The 19,118-nt window shown below is 51.5% G+C and overlaps 9 protein-coding genes across 9 annotated transcripts; 6 read left to right on the top strand and 3 right to left on the bottom strand.

The window, feature by feature from the left end:
- Window positions 1-205: 205 nt before the first annotated feature.
- M421DRAFT_56973 (uncharacterized protein) lies at window positions 206-3,080 on the bottom strand (the record flags this gene model as incomplete). The annotated part of the gene is made up of 4 exons (XM_033595456.1): window positions 206-1,864; window positions 2,126-2,736; window positions 2,786-2,863; window positions 2,915-3,080. 4 exons carry the CDS (start codon window positions 3,078-3,080, stop codon window positions 206-208), a joined length of 2,514 nt encoding a protein of 837 aa, XP_033451631.1.
- A 450-nt stretch (window positions 3,081-3,530) lies between these two features.
- On the top strand, window positions 3,531-5,702 carry M421DRAFT_99224 (uncharacterized protein; the record flags this gene model as incomplete). Its single annotated transcript, XM_033598727.1, has 2 exons — window positions 3,531-4,323; window positions 4,381-5,702. 2 exons carry the CDS (start codon window positions 3,531-3,533, stop codon window positions 5,700-5,702), a joined length of 2,115 nt encoding a protein of 704 aa, XP_033451630.1.
- Window positions 5,703-5,845: 143 nt separating this feature from the next.
- M421DRAFT_346145 (uncharacterized protein) lies at window positions 5,846-6,780 on the top strand. The gene is made up of 2 exons (XM_033589531.1): window positions 5,846-6,162; window positions 6,345-6,780. The coding sequence occupies exons 1-2, from the start codon at window positions 5,892-5,894 to the stop codon at window positions 6,539-6,541; spliced, it is 468 nt and encodes a 155-aa protein (XP_033451629.1). The 5' UTR covers window positions 5,846-5,891; the 3' UTR covers window positions 6,542-6,780.
- M421DRAFT_346146 (uncharacterized protein) lies at window positions 6,781-7,367 on the top strand. The gene has a single exon (XM_033589532.1). It carries the CDS (start codon window positions 7,019-7,021, stop codon window positions 7,343-7,345), a length of 327 nt encoding a protein of 108 aa, XP_033451628.1. The 5' UTR covers window positions 6,781-7,018; the 3' UTR covers window positions 7,346-7,367.
- A 23-nt stretch (window positions 7,368-7,390) lies between these two features.
- M421DRAFT_346130 (glycoside hydrolase family 88 protein) lies at window positions 7,391-9,269 on the bottom strand. Its single transcript, XM_033589530.1, has 5 exons — window positions 9,265-9,269; window positions 9,079-9,211; window positions 8,942-9,029; window positions 8,419-8,890; window positions 7,391-8,368 (listed from the first exon to the last, which is right to left on the bottom strand). The coding sequence occupies exons 2-5, from the start codon at window positions 9,117-9,119 to the stop codon at window positions 7,584-7,586; spliced, it is 1,386 nt and encodes a 461-aa protein (XP_033451627.1). The 5' UTR covers window positions 9,120-9,211; window positions 9,265-9,269; the 3' UTR covers window positions 7,391-7,583.
- A 388-nt stretch (window positions 9,270-9,657) lies between these two features.
- On the top strand, window positions 9,658-11,117 carry M421DRAFT_409016 (glycoside hydrolase family 5 protein; the record flags this gene model as incomplete). Its single annotated transcript, XM_033590363.1, has 2 exons — window positions 9,658-10,364; window positions 10,416-11,117. Exons 1-2 carry the CDS (start codon window positions 9,771-9,773, stop codon window positions 11,115-11,117), a joined length of 1,296 nt encoding a protein of 431 aa, XP_033451626.1. The 5' UTR covers window positions 9,658-9,770.
- A 633-nt stretch (window positions 11,118-11,750) lies between these two features.
- M421DRAFT_418016 (MFS general substrate transporter) lies at window positions 11,751-13,998 on the top strand. Its single transcript, XM_033591648.1, has 4 exons — window positions 11,751-12,415; window positions 12,465-12,947; window positions 12,995-13,468; window positions 13,522-13,998. The coding sequence occupies exons 1-4, from the start codon at window positions 12,193-12,195 to the stop codon at window positions 13,905-13,907; spliced, it is 1,566 nt and encodes a 521-aa protein (XP_033451625.1). The 5' UTR covers window positions 11,751-12,192; the 3' UTR covers window positions 13,908-13,998.
- A 500-nt stretch (window positions 13,999-14,498) lies between these two features.
- M421DRAFT_56680 (general substrate transporter) lies at window positions 14,499-16,364 on the bottom strand (the record flags this gene model as incomplete). The annotated part of the gene is made up of 6 exons (XM_033595429.1): window positions 14,499-14,752; window positions 14,850-14,969; window positions 15,023-15,308; window positions 15,360-15,880; window positions 15,935-15,964; window positions 16,016-16,364. 6 exons carry the CDS (start codon window positions 16,362-16,364, stop codon window positions 14,499-14,501), a joined length of 1,560 nt encoding a protein of 519 aa, XP_033451624.1.
- Window positions 16,365-17,865: 1,501 nt separating this feature from the next.
- On the top strand, window positions 17,866-19,117 carry M421DRAFT_418012 (NAD(P)-binding protein). Its single transcript, XM_033591647.1, has 2 exons — window positions 17,866-18,449; window positions 18,500-19,117. The coding sequence occupies exons 1-2, from the start codon at window positions 18,002-18,004 to the stop codon at window positions 19,012-19,014; spliced, it is 963 nt and encodes a 320-aa protein (XP_033451623.1). The 5' UTR covers window positions 17,866-18,001; the 3' UTR covers window positions 19,015-19,117.
- The last annotated feature ends 1 nt before the right edge of the window (window position 19,118 follows it).

Raw genomic sequence — 19,118 nt, 5'->3', positions numbered from 1 at the left:
CAGTAGACCGAAGATGTGATTCTCGGATGATCTGTACAAGGAACGGGCTAGCGTGGAGTGCCTGGTGGCTTTCCCCGCCACTTGATCACTCCAATTTTTCCGGTCCACTTAGCCGACAGCGGTGCACCTGATTGAGTGAAAGGATTAAGAACCGTGCGATTGACTTGCTTGTTTCATGCAGATATAGTGGTAGATTCTTGGCTCCTCACCATCTGTAGGCATCTCCAGGTAATAAAAAGTTTGCCTCTTCGAAAGTGATGACACGGTCCATGTCCAAGAACTGAGCGTCCATAAAAGTATCAGAAAGATTCAACAGAGACTGGTCTTGTATAGCTCGCTGATTGTTTGACGGACCCGGCATGCCATTGTAGTGTGCGCTTGAGGGTACACCGTGCCCCAGCTGGTAAACATTGCGGCCGCTGGGTTGTGCCGCATTTGGATGCAACGTCGCTGCTACGCTGGCGAGGCCATTAGGGGACAATGCATCGATGCTTGAAGGTCTTGCTGGTTGCTGCTGTGCGTACTCGATGGGAGGTGTTCCAGTGGCAGTGATGGTGTTGTACGAAGTCTTCCTTCGTGGGCTAAGAGCAGTATGCACACTGCCCAGACTTTGTTGACGCACAGGGCCTAACGTAGGTCGGTCTTGCGCAAAGCTACCAGTACGTTGCAACGGGGTCATGACGTTCATGGGGCTGACATATTGCTGTGACTCGAGTGACTGACAAGTGTGGTCGTAGAAGTCGAACCGATACTGTGGATCCTGGGAACATGCTTCCTGCAGGCGCTCAAGATGCTGAGCATATATGCCTGCTTGATTCAGAGGCCGTGAGTCTCCATCTTGACCTGCGCTATGCTCCCATCGCTTTGACATCTCCCAGAGATCTCTGAGAAGCCTCCCGAATTCCGACAGTGGAGGCCCTCGGTGTTCGAACAGAAGAGCCTTCGCAGCCACGAAAGCGCAAAAAGCGAACTGCACATTGACGAACGGAATCGGCGTGTATGTAAGAAATTTGCTAACGATGTTCGATGTTTCGATCGCAGCCAATTCACATGTCTGAGCGCTACATTCCTTCGGCAGTGCGACGTAATCGTTCCAACTCTGTGCTGGGAACGCAATGGGATGATGCAGCAAGATCATCGAGGTATTGTGGGTGATGTGTGCAAGGGTCAGGTTTGGATCCATGTCAACGACCGTCCTGTCTTCAGATATATTTGAATCCTTCCAGCGTTGGGGTAAGAACAATTTCCAGTGTACAAGCCTCAAATCGAGTTCCTTGAATCGAGTGAGCCAGCTGACTGCGTGCTCCTTATCCTGGGCGTTTATTCGCTGTTGCAAGAAGAACGTCGTAACTTGACTCAGTGACTCGGTGGCCTCCACACAGTAAGCAAAAGCGCCGAGTTTCGATGCATCAATGAAGCCATTGGCTGAGTTGGGACTAGCTCCTTGTGGTTGCTCGGTAGTGGGATCCTCCTCACTGTAAGGTGCCGGGACGTTGGCCAAAGAGCGGCCAATTCTCGCGACAGCTTTATTCCAGATACCAAAGAACGGTGTAGTGACGGGCTCCTCGCGCGTGAAGTATCCACCGTCTGCTGGCAACCGTCGATGGACATCATCAGAGGTCAAGCTTGTGTCCCAGCCAGTAGTGACAGAACAGAACCGGTCGAGCATAAAGATAATCCAGAACAGTCTCCTGCGCTCTTCCAGCTCTGTCCAGTCATTGGAAGGCTGTACGAGCCGAACAGGTCTCATAAGTAGACTCGATTGTGACGCAGACGAGGGTTCGGATGTAAGCTGGAGGTACCCGATCGTCCTTGTCAGGCTACCAATCAGCGGCCATGCGCGGTGGTTCTTGCCATCATTGAGCTGTGATATGTCAGCCAGCGAATGAAGAGTGGGTGGGTGGAGCAATAATTCGTGCCCGAGTGCTTTCATGGATTAGCACAACAACATCGACGTGATCGATGAACTACCAAAGAATCTGATCAAGCGAAAAGGCCTCTTAATCCTCTGACTACTGCGAGAGAGAATGTCTCACGCAGATTGACTAAGGCAGCGTTGCTGATGTTCTGCTTCCATGTCTGATGAATTGGGTACGAACTATTGAGGTGCAGGGTGAATACTGACGTAGTCGAACACGACGAAAATCAGCGCCTGAAGGCTTTCAATGGACACTGATCTAATCGCGTGAGTCTCCACAATGATCCGAGAAACGCTAGATTGCCGTTGAATCTGGTCGTGATCCATGAAGAGGACATTGGTGTCCATGTGACGCAGCGCAACCGCGACCAGTGCATGAAGAACAAGCAACAAGCCATTGCTGCAGACGCCTTCGCTGACTTTCTTGTGCAGCCTTTGCTTATGCAGGTACGGTATCCAGTGATGGAATGAGGTTTTAAAAAAGTCAACGACTTTCAGAAGCACACCCTGGGATGGCAGGTGCTGAGCAAGATCGAGTTCTTCAGTAGCGAAGTACCATCGCTCAACTCCTGGTTCTTCGTGTTTGCGCTTCAAAGGGTTGGCTGAGGTTGCCGAATCATTTGTGGAGGCAGTAACGGGCGGCTGTTCTTGGTTGATAGACGGCACAGCTTGGCTGCCATGAACTGTCGAAGTCGCGACTTGCCCGACAACACGTGACCCGTTGGAAGGGAAGTCACCATTGCTATGTTGCTCTGGTTCGTCCTTGTACTGTGGTCGTACATTGCCACCCTCATCGAGCAAGATCTGCTCCAAGAAAGCTGTAATCGTCAGACAAGGCTGAAGAGTCGTGATCACGCGGGCGCGTACCGACGCGACGCGTCAAAGCCTCCACTGCTCCAGGTTTTAACCCTGGCTTCTGCTTTGGATTGTACACGCACTCTGTCGCTGCATCTGAAGTCAGCATCGCTCGATAGGCATTATCGCGAATGCGCTTACACAACCTCAGACAATGCGAGCAGACGGGGATCTCTCTCGAGCACCGCAGCTTGCGCTTCTTGCATGAGGCACAGGCAGGCTGATCTTCGCCGACGACCGACGGGCCATCATCCTCGCCGGTGTGGCTTCCATTGCTCACGGAGAAATTGGTCCAGCCCGCCGACATCTGTACGACATCCTCAGTCGTTAGTAAGAGGAGGATTGTGGAGAGGATGGGCGCGGCGGGCGTCGGATTAAATCAGATTGTCCTTGTCACCCCGCTTGTACGCTAACTAGCCTATAGTCCGGCTGACCAGCCCACATGGAGAGCCGCCCGACCCCTGTCTTCAACCCCATGAACCTGCAAATCCAATTGTGACCACGTGCGACCGTTGAAAGCGGCGCGGATGCATTGCCAGGAAGGGTCATGATTCACGAGCTACGAAGGATGGTACCTACCGGTAGGCCGACGATTGTCGCGGGCGCGCCGTTGAACGCGCCAGGTTCGCCGAGACAGCCGAGCCGTAGATGACAGTCATCCTAAATCATCGGTGCCAAACAATATGGATGAACACATCAAACCTGCAGAGTGACACCACTGAGGCTCCCCAAGACGACGTCAAACCTTCAGCGCGCCATGCCACCCCTGGTAGGCTTTTCCGACAACCCTTTCCGCACCCATGAAGACTTCAAGCTTGGTGCTATCGCGTTACTGCGCGCCATCAAACCTTATCAATCGCCAGGTGGTGCACGCGTGAAGCTACCGTTGGCAACTGGAACCCATTTTGACGATGTCGCAGCACAGCTCGAGGGTTTTGCTCGGGCACTATGGGCTGTAGGGACCCTTCTGCATTCCAGGATCACCACGGAGGTTGAATACAATGAGCTTGTCCGTCCCTACATTGAAGGGCTGGCGAACGGTACAGATCCAGAGCACGCCGAGTATTGGGGTCCGGTGGTCCTCAGAGATCAGCGGATGGTGGAGATGGAGATCATCTCGTACGCATTGCTGGCAGCGCCAGATGCCATGTTTCATTCTCAAAGTGACACGGCCAAACGAAACATCACAGAGTGGCTAAAGACGATAAATGGCAAAGACTTCCCTATCACAAATTGGCTGTGGTTCCGGGTCATGACAAATCTCGCGCTTGTCAAGGTCTGCGGCATCCTTTATGAGCAAGTTGGCGATGCTATGAAAGAAGATCTGGATCTCATGGAACGCTTTTATCTGGGGCAAGGGTGGGCAGCAGATGGTATGTGGAATGAAGAAGGAAAACAGGCCGATTATTACTCTGGCAGCTTCGCGATACAGTTCTCGCAACTCATGTACGCAAAGATGGCGCAAGACCTCGATCCTGAAAGGTGCACACGATTTCGAGAACGTGCGAAAGAGTTTGCAACGACGTTTTGGAGGTACTTCGATTCCAATGGTAAGTGGGCTTAACCATATTCGGACCATCCGGAGGGAGTCAGCTAAGAAGAGACAGGTGCTGCTATTCCATTTGGTCGAAGTTTGACTTACAGATTCGCTTTTGCTGGGTTCTGGTCTGCTGCAGCCTTTGCAGAGGTCGAACTCCCTTCGCCATTGAACGACTTGGGAGTGGTCAAGGGCTTACTCCTTCGTCATTTTAGGTGGTGGAGCAATAAGCACGACATCTTCAACGTCGACGGTTGCTTGAATATTGGTTTCGCATACCAGAACTACTACATGTGTGAGGACTACAACTCTCCGCAGTCCGTCTACTGGGCTTTAAAGTCTTTTCTCGCTTTAGGTCTGCCAAGTAATCAGCCTTTCTGGACAGCAGAGGAGAAGCCTCTGCCTGGCGGAAACGCTCTGGCATCCCCTATTGACGCACCAATGCACATAGTGTGCAACACCGGGAATCATCATTTCCTGCTGTCATCAGGGCAGTTCTGTCCCTGGCCTCTCAAAGCTACGGAAGCCAAGTATGGCAAGTTCGCATACTCCTCGCATTTCGGCTTCAGCGTTCCCACTGGTCCGCTCCTTCAGCAGATGGCTCCAGACAACACGATTGCCATAAGCAAAGATGGAGGTGACACCTGGCGCGTACCGTGGAAGGTCAAGCATAACGAGCAGCGCGCTGTAGCACTCTTCAAAGGAAGGGACGAGACTGTAGAGAGCCTCCAGGTGCTCAGCAGTCACTGGAAACCGTGGAGGGACTTGGAGGTCGAAGTTCGCACGATCCTAGTTGCTCCTTGTTCTAGGTGGCCGGACTGGTATGTACGTTTCACCAGTATTGGAAACCCAGGTCTGAGCCCCGTGACCCTCAATTTATCTCAAGGAGGATTCGCAATTCAGGGGCGAGGTTCTAAGAAGGGCGAGATTCTGCCTACGTTCGCAGAGAGCGCCACTATCAAAGCCACCGAAAGTTCGTCGTTTGCAGAGGGTATTCTGGAGACAGTTGACGGTGCGTTGATCTGTTCAGATGCTGGAGCAAGTGGGGTCAGATCTGTCATCTTGCGATCCCTCACAGGAGAGCAAGACTCCGCTGAGAACGTGACTTCTTCTGGACATGTTTTGAAACCGGACGCCAACACTAATCTGATGTGGCAAAGAACTCTGATTCCGACCATCCGGTCCAAGACGAGAGTATTGAATACAGGAGACAGTATACATCTCATATCCGCTGTTTTGGCCGTGGCGAGAACCTCTGACAAGATTGCACAGTACGATGCATTGGATCTGCAGAAGATGTGGGAAGACGTACCGGTCATTCGTGCTGGCAAGCTGAGCGCCAAGGGGGGTGGAGACGGTGGGGAATACATCAATGTCCAAATTCTCTCCTAGTAAGAAACATCTATGTCGACCTTATCATTTCGGTCTTATTGCTTTGTCCTCATCTTACGACGTAGACTCATCTGTGTGTTCTTGTGTTGTCTTTACTTAACAATGTAAAAAGGAACAATCAAGGGCCTTGCTTAATGCGTACTCCTATATCTGTCTATTTAGGGTATGCCTGAAGTTGTTGCTTAATTTATGAGCCTGATTTGCAGCCCTTCTGTTGTCTATTTTACGTGTAGGTGTAAGGCTCCCGCACACATCCTTGAAAAGGACAATCTGCGTGTCTACAGTCACATGTCAGAAGTTTTGAACCCCGCGCGGGGAAAACCATCACCAGATTCTCAACACCAATACTTTGACCACCCATCACAATGCCAATACTGCGTCGATTTGGACAGTAGTTATGAAAACGCTCGCAGAGGGCCGAATATTAGTCTGAAAGATTGCTATAAAATCAATGCCATGTGTAAGTGTGGTGTTCCTATCAAGAAGCTAGCAGCAGAATTTGGCCGCAGTGAAAGTGCTATTAAATATGTTGCGGTGCAAGTCGGTCCGACAGGCCTCGATCGTCACCTCAGTTGACTACCTTGGACTAGCACGTCTCAGGGCATGTATATATGGTCGCCTCCTAGCTAACAATCAACTCAGCGCAGTTTTCCATCGATATACAGCGGCTACGCTTGCCGCAACAAAATACACTACCCGTACCTATACCTCTCAGCCCACAACACAGAAGCAACCTCGGTCAGGTCGATCTAGCGTACTATCACGTCATTAGGAGAAGCTGGTTTATCAAGCTGCTCAAAAAACACCAAAAATTGAGTATCAAACCCTTCAGAAAGTAGCACAGCTTGCAAATTTAGACACCCCTATTAAGAAGCCACCTATTCGTTCTACACTCTACTGATGCCTAAAGCAACAAGGCCTTACTAATTACTGTACCAAACGGCGTCCTCTCCTCCATCTCCATCTTATCTAAGCTTCTCTGGGAGGTACTGCTACTTTCTATGGCATCGCCGCACAGTCAAGTTCTCAGATGAGGGCTCAGTCCAGAAGGGCTCAGGCCATAATCAGTAGTGGGTGTTCAGGCTACCATATTAACAATGAAAGAGAGCTATGCTAACTACCCTGAGTACTGCTCCTAAGCCTGCCCAGATGGTATGGGCAAGTGTGTGGCTGGATGAACGTGGTCGACCTCGGCGGTGTAAGCCGGTCACTATGGAGCGCGATTTCAATGCCCCACGCAGTGGGTATAGCAGCCAAAGTTACATCAAGGCCTTGAAAGAAGATCTCTTGCCTCATTGTAGGAGTTCACATTGTTCATGCACGATAACGCTGGTATACATACCCCACGAGTAGTACGCAGCTTCCTGGCCGAGCATCACATCACAACTATTGACTGGCCACTGTACTCAGCTGACCTTGATTCTATTGAACACCCCTGGTGGCACCTCAAGAAGTGCATGCACTACTTCTATCCACAGTATAACAATTGTATACACTCTCAGGAAGATTGGGATGGCTTTTGTAAGGCTCTACTAGAGTGCTGGTGTAGGATACCAGGATCGCTCATTAAGCAGTTAATTATGAGTATTCCGCGACGCCTGGCTACTTGTCGGGCAGCCAGAGGGTGGCAAACAAAGTATTAATACATGTGCATTTGATTCCAAGCAGTTTCATTTGATTGTGTAGTAACTTGGGTGAGAAACAATGCTGTGAGTTGACCAACGGCGTTGGTTGGTAGGGGCGGCCTTGGCCCGGCAGTTCCAAACCTTTGACCTAGTACTGTATACTACCTCCGTGGTGATAACATCGTGACTGCCTCCGATTCACCGGAAGCGACCCATATCGAGAGGCTTAATGTATCAACAGTCTGGCTCAATTTGTCTACAGAAGCCCAGCCCTCAACAGCTTGTTGCCAAACTCCAGCAGATAGTAGTCTGCATACACCAGACCGTGGTCTTTGTACTTCTTGTGGGCATCCGGGTTCCAGTTCGTTGTGCTGTTCCTCAGGATCGCATCGAACGCACTCTCCCTAAGCTTGATGTCCGCTGACCCAGTACCATTTACCAAGCCCTTTCCTGGCCTCTCAAATGCTGCAAGATCGCGGTCATACGACATGTCGAGTGTCTGACTCACGATCTGCAATGCGATATCCAGAAAGTTCATTGATGGTTGTGCCAGCTGTGATGCTTCAGATGTTGGTAGCGACTGCAGAGACTGGTGGATGACAAGCAGGCCGTTGGCGGTTGCCATAGCTGCTGATACGTCGCGCAGTGGCTCTACAGGATCATCAATAGGAGCATCGAAGTCCCACAGAGGTACCAGTGGGTGGTGCCACTTTCCCTCTCCCTCTCCACACCGCCGAAGAAAGTACTCTGCGCACTTGATCGCAGTGTGAAGGTATTTGGTGTCTTTTGTCCAGGCATAGACTTGTGCGAAACCCATAATTGCCCATGCTTGGCCGCGACTCCACGTTGAATGGTCTCTCCAGCCCTGGTTGGTCATCTTTGCTTGTGGTTGCCCTGTTCGAGGGTCAAAGTTGACAAGGTGGTATGATGAGAAATCTGGACGCAAAATCTCGTGGATGATGGAGTCAGCATGCTGGGTTGCGATGTCGATGAGCGCTTGATCTTGCTGGTTGTGACCAACATAGTAGAGAAGGTCAAGATCTACAGCATGTTAGTGGCGATATCCGGGACATAACAGATCGACTCACTACACATGCTGTCGATGATGACAAGAAAGCTTGTATTCATGTCGGTGATCGAGTAGCGGTCGTTAATTGCCGTATCCCAGCTCCTGATAGCTTTGACCTTTTCGTCGTATCTCGATGCGAGCGCATATGCAGCGTTGATCACAGACTGCAAGCTTTCCTTGTTTCCTGTCAACTCCCAGTCCTTTTGCAACGCAGGCTGCACGATGAATCCCATATCGTGTGTATCGGTTCGCGAGCTCATCTGATTGATAGCAACATTCCAGTGTCGGCCGATCTTCAGCAGCTGATCTTGGAACTGTGGACGAATGTGCTCCGGAACATCTAGTGCTTGAGGGTACCGTACTGCGCGCTCTAGAATGGTGTAAATGCAGCCTGGAAAGAAGCCGCATGTCCAAAAGTCTGCTTCCCGCTCTTCGTATCGACCTGCATCAGGTCCAACTTGGGGCACTGTGTGTGGATAGGTCGGCAATGGTGTCTGTGATGCGCATCAGTGCTGGGTTGTTGAGCTCGCCTTCGGAAACCATGCCTCTTGCTTCAAGCCTCGCTCCGCAACTTGGAAGACCTTTGCAGCGATGTTTTCGGAGTATAACTCGCTTAAGTCAACGCCCTTGATGCTGCACACCGCTCAGCAATCCGTATCCCGACCGAGGTTTTACGACCTACCTCGCAGTTGCCCTCCTAGCCGAGTCTGTGGCAGAGAACATGTCGAATTCCCAAAAGACTGTCGAGTGCAGGATTCGAGGGTTGGCGTTGAAGACCGATAGTGGCGCGGGAGATGTTTCAACCGTACTGCAACCTGCTGGCCGTTAAGCGTTCGTCAATGTCGTGTAGCATGAATGGCCAAGATACCTCGTTGAAACTACGTGAGCAATTCGTAGTGTGCATGCCACCATCAGTATGATATCGATAACGGAGCAATTGCGACCGAGGCTCGTCATGTAGGCTACGGGAATGGGATCGGCGTTGAACCGAGGCCCGTCGCCCGATGAAGATATCATCCGTTGTCCGGCCCATCACGCTTTGGGGAGCCGCTCGTGTCCTTCAGGGTCCTTGTGTGTGTGATGCGTCATCAGGTCCAGCGCTCTTCCCGGAATTCGTTCCGTCTTGGGCGGCCCGTATGTTGCGTTTGCGTGTGCATGTCTTGGAATCTCGGTGTTTTACAGTCCACAGTTTCTCCGCAAAGTGGTCTTGGGTCTGGGGAAATAGCATGAAGCTAGTGATAGTGTCCGCCGTGCCTAAATGGTTGGTTCGCAATTTAACCATCAGGTAAACAATATATAGTCGTGCCGAAGCCGAGGAGAGGAATTGAACACCAAAACACGGTTTCCAGGCCGATATCGAGCAGCGCAGCAATCATGCTGTTGACCAATCTCATTCCTGCGCTTGCCCTGAGCACTCTCGCCTCTGCTCTCCCAGAAGTCAAGCGTGCCGCTCAACTTCCGCTTTCCACCAAGGGTCGCGATATCATCGATGCGAATGGCGATATTTTCCATTTTGTCTCTACGAACTGGCCGGGACACCAGGAAGTGATGGTTCCTGAGGGTCTTCAGCACGCTTCGGTCAAGGACATTGTCTCCTGGTTTCCGAAGTTTGGCCTTAACTCTGTTCGCCTGACATTCGCCATTGAGATGGTCGACGACTATCTCGCCAACAGCCCAAATCAAACACTTGAGAAAAGCTTCATCAATGCCCTTGGGCAGACGAATGGTACCAAGGTGCTCGACCAGATCCTCGAGAAGAACCCCGAGTTCACCAAGGATACCACAAGACTTGAGGTCTGGGATGCCGTTGCAAAGGAGCTCTCCCGTCAGGGCGTGATCATTCATCTGGACAACCATGTCAGCAAGGCATTCTGGTGCTGCGGCGACAACGATGGAAACGGCTGGTTTGGCGAGAAGTTTTTTGATGTTGAGAAATGGAAGCGTGGTCTCGCATGGCTGGCCGAGCATGTAAGTGATTCTGCTGAACAATGGCGGCCCTAGTAGACTGACCAGTTCCAGGCTAAGGAGAATTGGCCTATGTTCTCTTCAATGGGTCTTCGCAACGAACTTAGAGCCGCTGCCACTGCTGAACCCGTTGATTGGTACACCTGGTACGTACACATGACGGCCGCTGCACAGGCTGTACACGAAGCGGATCCCAACGCCTTGATCTTCTTCTCTGGTTTGTCATACGACACTTACATCGACCCGATACCCCTCGGCAAGACCTTGAACGGCACCGTCGGTAAAGCAACGGCCAACAAGACCGCAATTTTCAAGCCAGAAGACTTTGCCTTTAAGGACAAGATCGTACTGGAGATTCACAAGTACGACTTCGAGGCTACCCAGGACAACTGCGAGACGTTCAAGCGCAAGTGGTATAGTAAAGGTTTTCAGAGCGTCAACCCTGACGACCCAACAACCAAGTACCTCTTCCCCATGGTCATCTCCGAGTGGGGCTTCATCAACAACGGAACATACTGGAATCAGACCACATACGCGAAATGCTTGGTTGAGATGGTCGAACAGTACCAGGTCAGCTGGATGCACTGGGAGCTGTCAGGATCTTTCTACCTGCAGACCCGACCAGGCAGGAAGCCGCAAGAGACAATCCAGGGGCTGGAGGAGTTCTGGGGCCTGCTGGACTACAACTGGTCGGCTATTCGCTCGCCAATCACACTTGAGAACAGCCTGTACAAGATGATTGGGGCCTTGAAGTAAGACGAATTGTGTGGTCTGCTGTAGTATGCAATCGACAATGTTTCAAAATTTTGTTAGCTAGGAGTTCTTGTATTGCACTAACACGAGTAGCTCTGCCGATGTCTTCTGAAATCTGGGATCTTGGTGTTGTAGCGGTGTTGAAAAGAGCGTGATCGTCCATACATTGCAACCTAGAAGTGAATGTGAGAGCCGGGACCTTGGGACAGCTCAGAACTGCAGCGACAGGGGTGTTGCATTTGTCCGTTGACTAACCCTGGGTCTCTGCCTCTAATATCGTGGAAAGGATTTGACACAGGCTTTGAAGTTCTTGGAAATGGGAAGTCTTCAGCGATGATGCGCACGAGGCCTGCGAGCCAACGTGGCTTTTAGAGACTCAATTGGATGTTATGTTGCATTCAGCTTTCTCCACCACATGGTAGTCTTCCGCAGAATCCTTGTCTGTAGAGGTCTGGGTAGTCGTGTTGCGCATTACTGTCGTTGCAGCTGCGTTTATGTCTGTTGCACACAGAGGGCACAATTTTCACGTGCGAGACGCGTAGATGCCGAACCAGGGACATTGTGACGTCATCCGATGTATCCACCCGAGCGATTCAATTCAGTTCATCAACAGCAAGACCGAGTTCGATAGCACAGGTCATGTGTCTCTATCCTTCACCTATTGTTAAGAGCCCCTTGGTTTTCATCCTTGATATAGCGGTCAGCGATAGCTTTCGCTTAGACGCGCAATGCGGCCTTCGAATAAGTCTTTGCCTGCCCGCTGATCACTTTGCAGGCATTGCTTCGGTTACCTAGATGCTCCAGGATTTCACAACCACTCGCGCATCGGTTCATTTCCTTCTTGGTACTCGTTCGTGGAGAAATGTACCGGCCTTGGTCTCCCCGCGTTGCGCTATGCTAATCTAGGCGATACGCCGATGCCCGTGACACGAACAACATCTTCGCTTACCAGCTATGATGTCTGACGACGGTTTGTCTACATATTACACTGCTGGGGATGACCAGTAGCCGTCTCGTCCCAGGTTAATGGGTACTACTTCTACCAACGGCCTGCTACCACACCCTACAAGCTCCTGCAATGGCGGCAACCAGTACCGGACCCCGAGATGAGACCGCTGGTGTTGATGCCAGGACTGGCGAATTCAGCACGAGTGTCATCGCACCCACTGATGCACCCAACCGATCACCATGGAAGGCGTGGATGTACCTCTGGGAGTGGTACCCAAAGCACTATCCAGCAGAGGAAAGGAAGCTATTGAGGAAATTGGATGCTTGCCTTCTGACCTTCTGTTCGTTCATGTGTAAGTATCGACTGCACTGCATCCGACAGCTAGGTACTGACTCCAGCAGTCTTCCTCAAGTGGCTTGATTCGTCAAACATTAACAACGCCTACGTCTCAGGCATGAAAGAGGAACTCAACCTCTATGGCAACCAATATTCGCTTTTTGGCACCTTTTACAACTGTGGATACCTAGTCTTCCAGATCCCATCCCTGCTCTTGCTTTCTCGTCCGAAGATTGCGAAGTACTACTTACCATTGATGGAAGTTCTGTGGTCGATCGTCACATTCACCCAATCGCAGATGCGCAACGAGCGTGACATCTACGGAACTCGCTTCCTACTCGGTCTGCTCGAGACTCCCGTGGCTTCTGGAACAACTTACGTTCTGGGCTCATGGTACAAGCCTGAGGAGGTCTTCAAACGCACTGGTGTTTGGTACGTCTCAAATAACATTGCTGTTATGTTTGGTGGGTATCTACAGGCCGCCGCATACAAGAACCTCAACGGAGTTGGTGGCATGGCAGGGTGGCGGTGGCTCTTTATCATCGACGGTGAGTTTTTAATATTGCGAATAAACTATCAGTATTGACAGAAGCAGGTGTCATCTCCCTGCCAATCGCCCTCGCCGGTTTTCTCATCTTCCCCGGTCTTCCTAGCAGCGCAAAGCCATGGTGGCTCAGCCCCGCCGAACACGACCTAGCGAAGAGGCGAGTGGCAGCAGCCGGTATTGCACCTAGTCAGAAGCTGAGCTGGTCAATCTTTAAACGCACCCTACGGCGGTGGGAGTTCTACATAGGTGTTCTGGCCTACACATTCTTCCTGTCGTCCTCTTACCCCCACGGGCAGATGGCGCTCTGGCTCAAGGACCAAGCGTCCAAGTTCCACAACTACTCCATACCTCAGATCAACACTATCCCAACTGGTGCGCAGGGTGTCTCGGTGGTGGCAGCGCTCCTCGCTACATCTCTATGCATGGTTTATCCCCTGTGGAGTATCTTCTCGATCGTACAGACTATCTACCTCATCGCCAATATTCTGCTCCTGGTCTGGTTCATTCCTAAGGGCCTTCACTGTAAGTTGTTACGCCTTCTCCCTCTGGTCAGCACGCATTGACCGCCTCAACAGTTGCATGCTACTACCTTCTCGGTGTGTCCGCAGCCGTCACACCCATACTCATGCCCTTCATCAACATGGCTTTGCGCGATGACGCCGAAGCCCGCGCTATCACGGTTGGTGGCATGCTCACGGCTGGCTGGGCAGTCTTCTCATTCTATCCCATCACCGTATTTCCTGTAGTTGAGGCGCCACGCTGGACTAAGGGTTATTCGGTCAATATCTGCTTCATTGTTGGGTGCTGGGCTTGCTTCTTGATTATGCAGTATATGTACAAGAAGAGCGAAGCTAGAAAGGCACAGGAATTCATTGGCGCTGCTGCGAGAGATGAGGAGGATAGTTTGAGCGATAAGAAGCCGATGGATGATGTCAAGGAGCATGTCGAGGAGCGACGATGAGGGACGTAGGCGTCTTTTGGGTATAAAGTGCATCGATATGTTTTACATATTGATACCCAGATGACAGATTGAATGCGAATGATGTAAAGAATGAACGCAAGTGTCTTTGCTGCCCTCTGGTCTGGCCACTTCATTTCTAGAGAACGCAGCTGCCGATGTGCTGACCTTCACCGCTCAAACTCTCACAGGGGACTTTGACTTTTTACGACTTGACCAGAACAGTTACAGGGCTACACAGTATGCGCAGAGTAGTTCAAGAGCTACCATACTCGTCAGTGATGTGTCCTGTTCCGCTGGCGGCGAAAAGCGCTGTTTAACGTGCCAAGCTGATGGTCTAGCACTCAAACAGAACACGACTTTCAAAGACCAGGTGACGGGAAATGTCTCAAAGTGCGGATCATGCTCATTAGTCATCATTCTTTCTACTCACAGAGTGTCTTGATGCATGGAAATACAATCATCACCTCACCGACACTCTCTCAATCGACACTCTCTCAATCGACACTCTCTCAATCGACACTCTCTCAATCGACACTCTCTCAATCGACACTCTCAATCGACACTCTTCTTCTTGGCCATACCCTCACAGTCTCAAGCCTTCTTTTCTGGATGCTCGTGGAGCTCAATAACTGTCGGGTCACTGATAACCTTGGTTGCCGCAGCAGCCAGTTGATCACGCTCATCTTTCTCGGACTCGAACAAGAAGTGTAACTCCTCCAGTGTCTTTCCATACGTTTCAGGAAAGAATATGTAGATGAAAACGATCTCAAAACACAGCCATACCACGTATACGATGAGGTACTTCCAGTCGATGTTTTCAAGACCGATGGGGTTGACAAAAGATCCTGGGGTACGTCAGCATCAGTTGGCGATGATTGAACAGGTTATGGTAGTGCGGTTGGGATGGTGTGGGCGTGAAAGAAGCCGTTAGTGGGCGCCTACCGAACATAACTGCCGTCCTACCAAACAGTTGAAACCAACTCAGCCCCTTGGTGCGGACGTAGTAGGGGAATATTTCGACCATGTAGACGTAGGTCAAGGCGTTGTAGCCGATGCAGTACGCTATAGAGAGGTTAGAGTACCGTACTGGTCACCGCGGCCGGAATGATACTGACCGGGCGAGTACAAAAAAATGAACACCAACACCGCATATCCACTCTCTTTTGACTGTGTGATGCGGTTACGGGCTTGTGCAACAGTCCAGGCAGTGTAAACAGCAAGCAAACAGCTCGCGCACAGCAAGTACATCTTCCGCCTTGGAAATCTTGGAGTGATGCTCGCCATGACCAGACTGACGAGGAAGCCCCAGCTCTCCTTACCAACATTGTAGCGGACTTGGTCGTAGCTACTCGTGATGCCGATTTTCTCCGCAATAGGGACGAAGTATTGGCTGATCAGATTCTGCGCTTGTCAGGTGTTTCCTCCTCCTCGGTTTTGATAACCTCGACTTACGTTGCCAGAGAACTGCACAAAAAGACCCAACGCAGCAGCAACCAGACTCCGGTGCCGCATACCCTTCGTCTGGAACAGCTCACCCCATCCCCTCGCTCTCGACTCGTTTTCGATTTTCAGCGCCGCCTGGATCTCCGCCAACTCGACGTGCGGCAGCTCCGCGCTCGCATCGCCCTCAGCATGATACTTGATCAGGATCTCCAACGCCTCCTCGTGCCGATCCTTGCTGATGAGCCATCTTGGACTTTCTGGAACTGTAAAGGCGAAGACAATTTGTATCAGCGAGGGTGTAGCTTGCAGGATCGAAGGTAGCCGCCAGCTCCAGTCGCTCTGGATGAGGCGCGTCTGCACGATGATCCCGGCGCCGAGAACGGCTCCCACGCCGAAGAACGCGTTGAACAAACTACCCAGAAATGCGCGCTCTTTTGGGTGGCCTAGTTCACCGAGAAGAGCGGCGCCGGCGATGATGGCGTACACAATGCCGTGACCGAGGAAGATGCGAGAGAACACAAACATGGCGACTGCAATATATTATATCAGTGCTATTCGAGTAGACGGGGAGGATTTGGACCTACGGTTTTGAGAGAGGCCTTGCATGATGGCGCCTTCAGCGATCAGTATTTATCCATCATCTCGGTCGGTGTTCGTAACCTTACCGATCACCATGATCACGCTCCCAAACACAATACTTTTCCTCCGTCCAAAATGATCCGACACTAGTGAGATGAACGGGATACTCGTAATCGCGCCCAAGTTGTAGCAAGCAACCAGCAAACCCAGCTGGCCGCCCTTGGGGTGGTTAAAGAATGTTTTCCAGTAGGTCAGAGCTTGCATGCCGTTCATCATGGAGGAGTCGAAGCCGGATGTTGACTCGATGAACAGGCAAAAGGGGATGAGGAGCAGGTAGAGACGTCGCAGGTTTGGCTTGTTCCACCATTTCACATGATCTTGGGCGACGAGGTTCTGGATGATCGATTCATCAATTGGGGCGACTTGGGGTGCCATGGTGACGAAAGTCCCGGAGGATGAAGGAGACTGAGGAAACAAGGCACCCGAGGGAAGGGGGGGGGGGGGGGGGTTGTACTACGGTTTTTACTGCCTCTAGGGCTCTGCTGAAGGACACTGAGCACCAATCTCGCAGCAGCTTGATATACACACACCGGCGGCAACTGATCGGTCGTTCTGTCGGTCATTGCGTCGGCACAAGGAACGCCGACGAATGCTACAGTGCCGTCGCCGAGGCTGGGCATTGAGGGGTTGTTGATCATACGGTGAGGTGCTGATAAGAGTAGGCTTTAAATTCCACAAATAAGCCTCCATTGTTGCACTTTTGCTCTAGAGCTTAATTCGAAGCTCGAAGGTCTTGCGCTGCAAGAGCTCTGTAGCTTTCCCGTATCTTAATACCTCGAAGGCCTCCAAAGTTCAGGTCCAGGTATATGGGTGATGAAAGACGGTTTCTGCTATATGGTGGCACGGAAACATCGTGCTCGCGATCAACTTCCCCGCAGCCCGAATCTACGGGGTAAACCAATTTGGCCACGGACCGCACCGAATACGGTAGTGATCCACATATAGTTGCTTTACCCCAGAAAATGTGTAGCAGATCTATCTCTGAATCCTGAGTAACTGCGGGGAAGATTTACCACTGCGGTGCTAAAGGTCCAAGACGCCAATACCTTGATCCAACTTTCTAGAGCTGCCATCGTTAGAAAACCTATAATAACAGTACTTTTCATTGCTTCTTCCCTTGTAGCTTGTCATCAACAAGTCAATTCAAACAAGGACACTGGTAGAGTAGTGCCTTATTGTAGCTTATCTACGGCGCCGTTGAAGTGTTATTTAGCTGCAGGTTATGCGAAATTTGGTGTTTTGGGCAGCGTACCAAGACCAGCGTCTCAGACGTTTCGCACTGCAGTGGTAGTCGTTGGTATGCGGCTAGCCCTGTCCCCGCTTCTACATGTGTGACATGACCAGTCTACTGATCCGTAGTCAGATCATAGGTCGTTCGCCGAGCCAATGTGAGTCAAGAATACCATCCGAGCGGTCTTTGCATGCGGGTTCTGAAGATTGGATTCATACCGGGCTTAGGTTGGGGGTTGGGGGTTGGGGGTCAATGTATACTTTCGGAGCAAACTCTTCCATGTGCTCGCGCATGGGATTCCTCGCGATGATCGCAGGTTGTCGTCGATGGCTTGTAAGGCGCTCCACCAAAATCAGGATTCCACCCCGGGAATCGGTAGGCCGAGCCGCGCCCAGTTGCATGCAACACCTGCTTTTTCGACGTCGTGTGTTCAACTTGGTCAATCTGGAGTCGGATTTCGTAACCTCCGAGGACCGCATGACGGGGTTCTGCTAAGCAACAGTCGCGCTCAGCAAAGATCACCGCAAATCTTTGTTAGTAGAAGCGACGGAGAGGAAGGGCAGCGCGGGCGGCCGGCGGAGGTCACGATGCTGGCTTCTGTGTTTCGCAGGAAAGGGCGAATTGAATGAGTGGGCTTGTTGAGGTTCTCAAATTACGTCACGTTGCCTCGCGACCTTTACAATTGTCAGCTCAAATCGTGACAGTCTCCAGCCTCGAATTCGATACCACAGTCCTTTCTCTCTGCTCAGTATACCCGTTCTTACCTCTGAGAAGTAACACGATGACATCTCTACGATCAGCGACTGCAATGCGTCGCGCCGCTTGCAGGAGGCCGAGCTTGTCGCAGCTCCAGCCCACCACTCTTCTTTATCGACGAGGGCTCGTATCGCACCGAGACAAGAAAACACCATATGAGAAGCGAGAAATTGCTGGCGATGGGAAACACGGGCACTTCAACATCGGCGGAAAGGTCTACGTGGTGACAGGAGGTGGTCAGGGCCTAGGGTTCTCGATAGCAGAGGGGCTTGTCGAAGCCGGCGGCACCGTCCATGTCCTCGACAGATCGCCAGAGCCAACAAAGGAGTTTGAGGATGCTAGAAATCGCATGGATTTTGAGTTTGATGGCGCTCTGGAGTACCATCAGGCGGATGTGTCAGACGAGAAAGCGCTGGGCCGGATCATCCCAGAAATTGCAGCGCGGAAGAAGCGATTGGACGGGTTGGTTGCAGGTTTGTGAAGGCTTTCAGGCATCTGGCATCCTAGCTGACATGATGCACAGCGGCAGCGATTCAGCAAGTGACGAAGGCCATCGATTACAAGCAGACAGATATCGCCAAGATGATGTCAGTCAACTATACAGGGGTTTTCCTCGCAGCGCAGGCTTGCGCTCGCGAGATGTTGAACTACAAAAGTGAGGGTTCGATGTGTTTGGTGGCCTCGATGAGCGGCACGATCGCCAACAGAGGACTTCACGCTCCCGTATACAATTCTTCGAAGGCCGCGGTCATCCAGCTCGCCCGGAATCTAGCCATGGAATGGGGCCGGAAGAGGCCAGATGGTTCAGGTGGAATCCGTGTGAACTCCTTGAGCCCTGGTCACATCGTGACGCCTATGGTGCAGGAGAACTTCAGGAGAGGCGAATCAAACCGATCTGAGTGGGAGGACAACAACATGCTCGGAAGAATCAGCATGCCAGAGGAGTACAAGTCAGTAGCGCTATTCATGCTGAGCGGAGCGAGCAGCTATATGACTGGACACGATCTGAGGATCGACGGAGGCACCACTGCCTGGTGAATTGGTCAGCTGGTGTGTCATGAACTCTCGGCGAGCATTATTAGCGTCTTCAGCGTTGGCGCGTATTTTTATAGCGAGCAGAATGAGCGCTTGTGAATTGCCTT

Source organism: Didymella exigua (genome assembly GCF_010094145.1).
Source record: "Didymella exigua CBS 183.55 unplaced genomic scaffold M421scaffold_6, whole genome shotgun sequence".
In the NCBI taxonomy this organism is placed as follows: Eukaryota; Fungi; Ascomycota; class Dothideomycetes; order Pleosporales; family Didymellaceae; genus Didymella; species Didymella exigua.
This window is presented reverse-complemented; position numbering and strand designations above follow the sequence as displayed.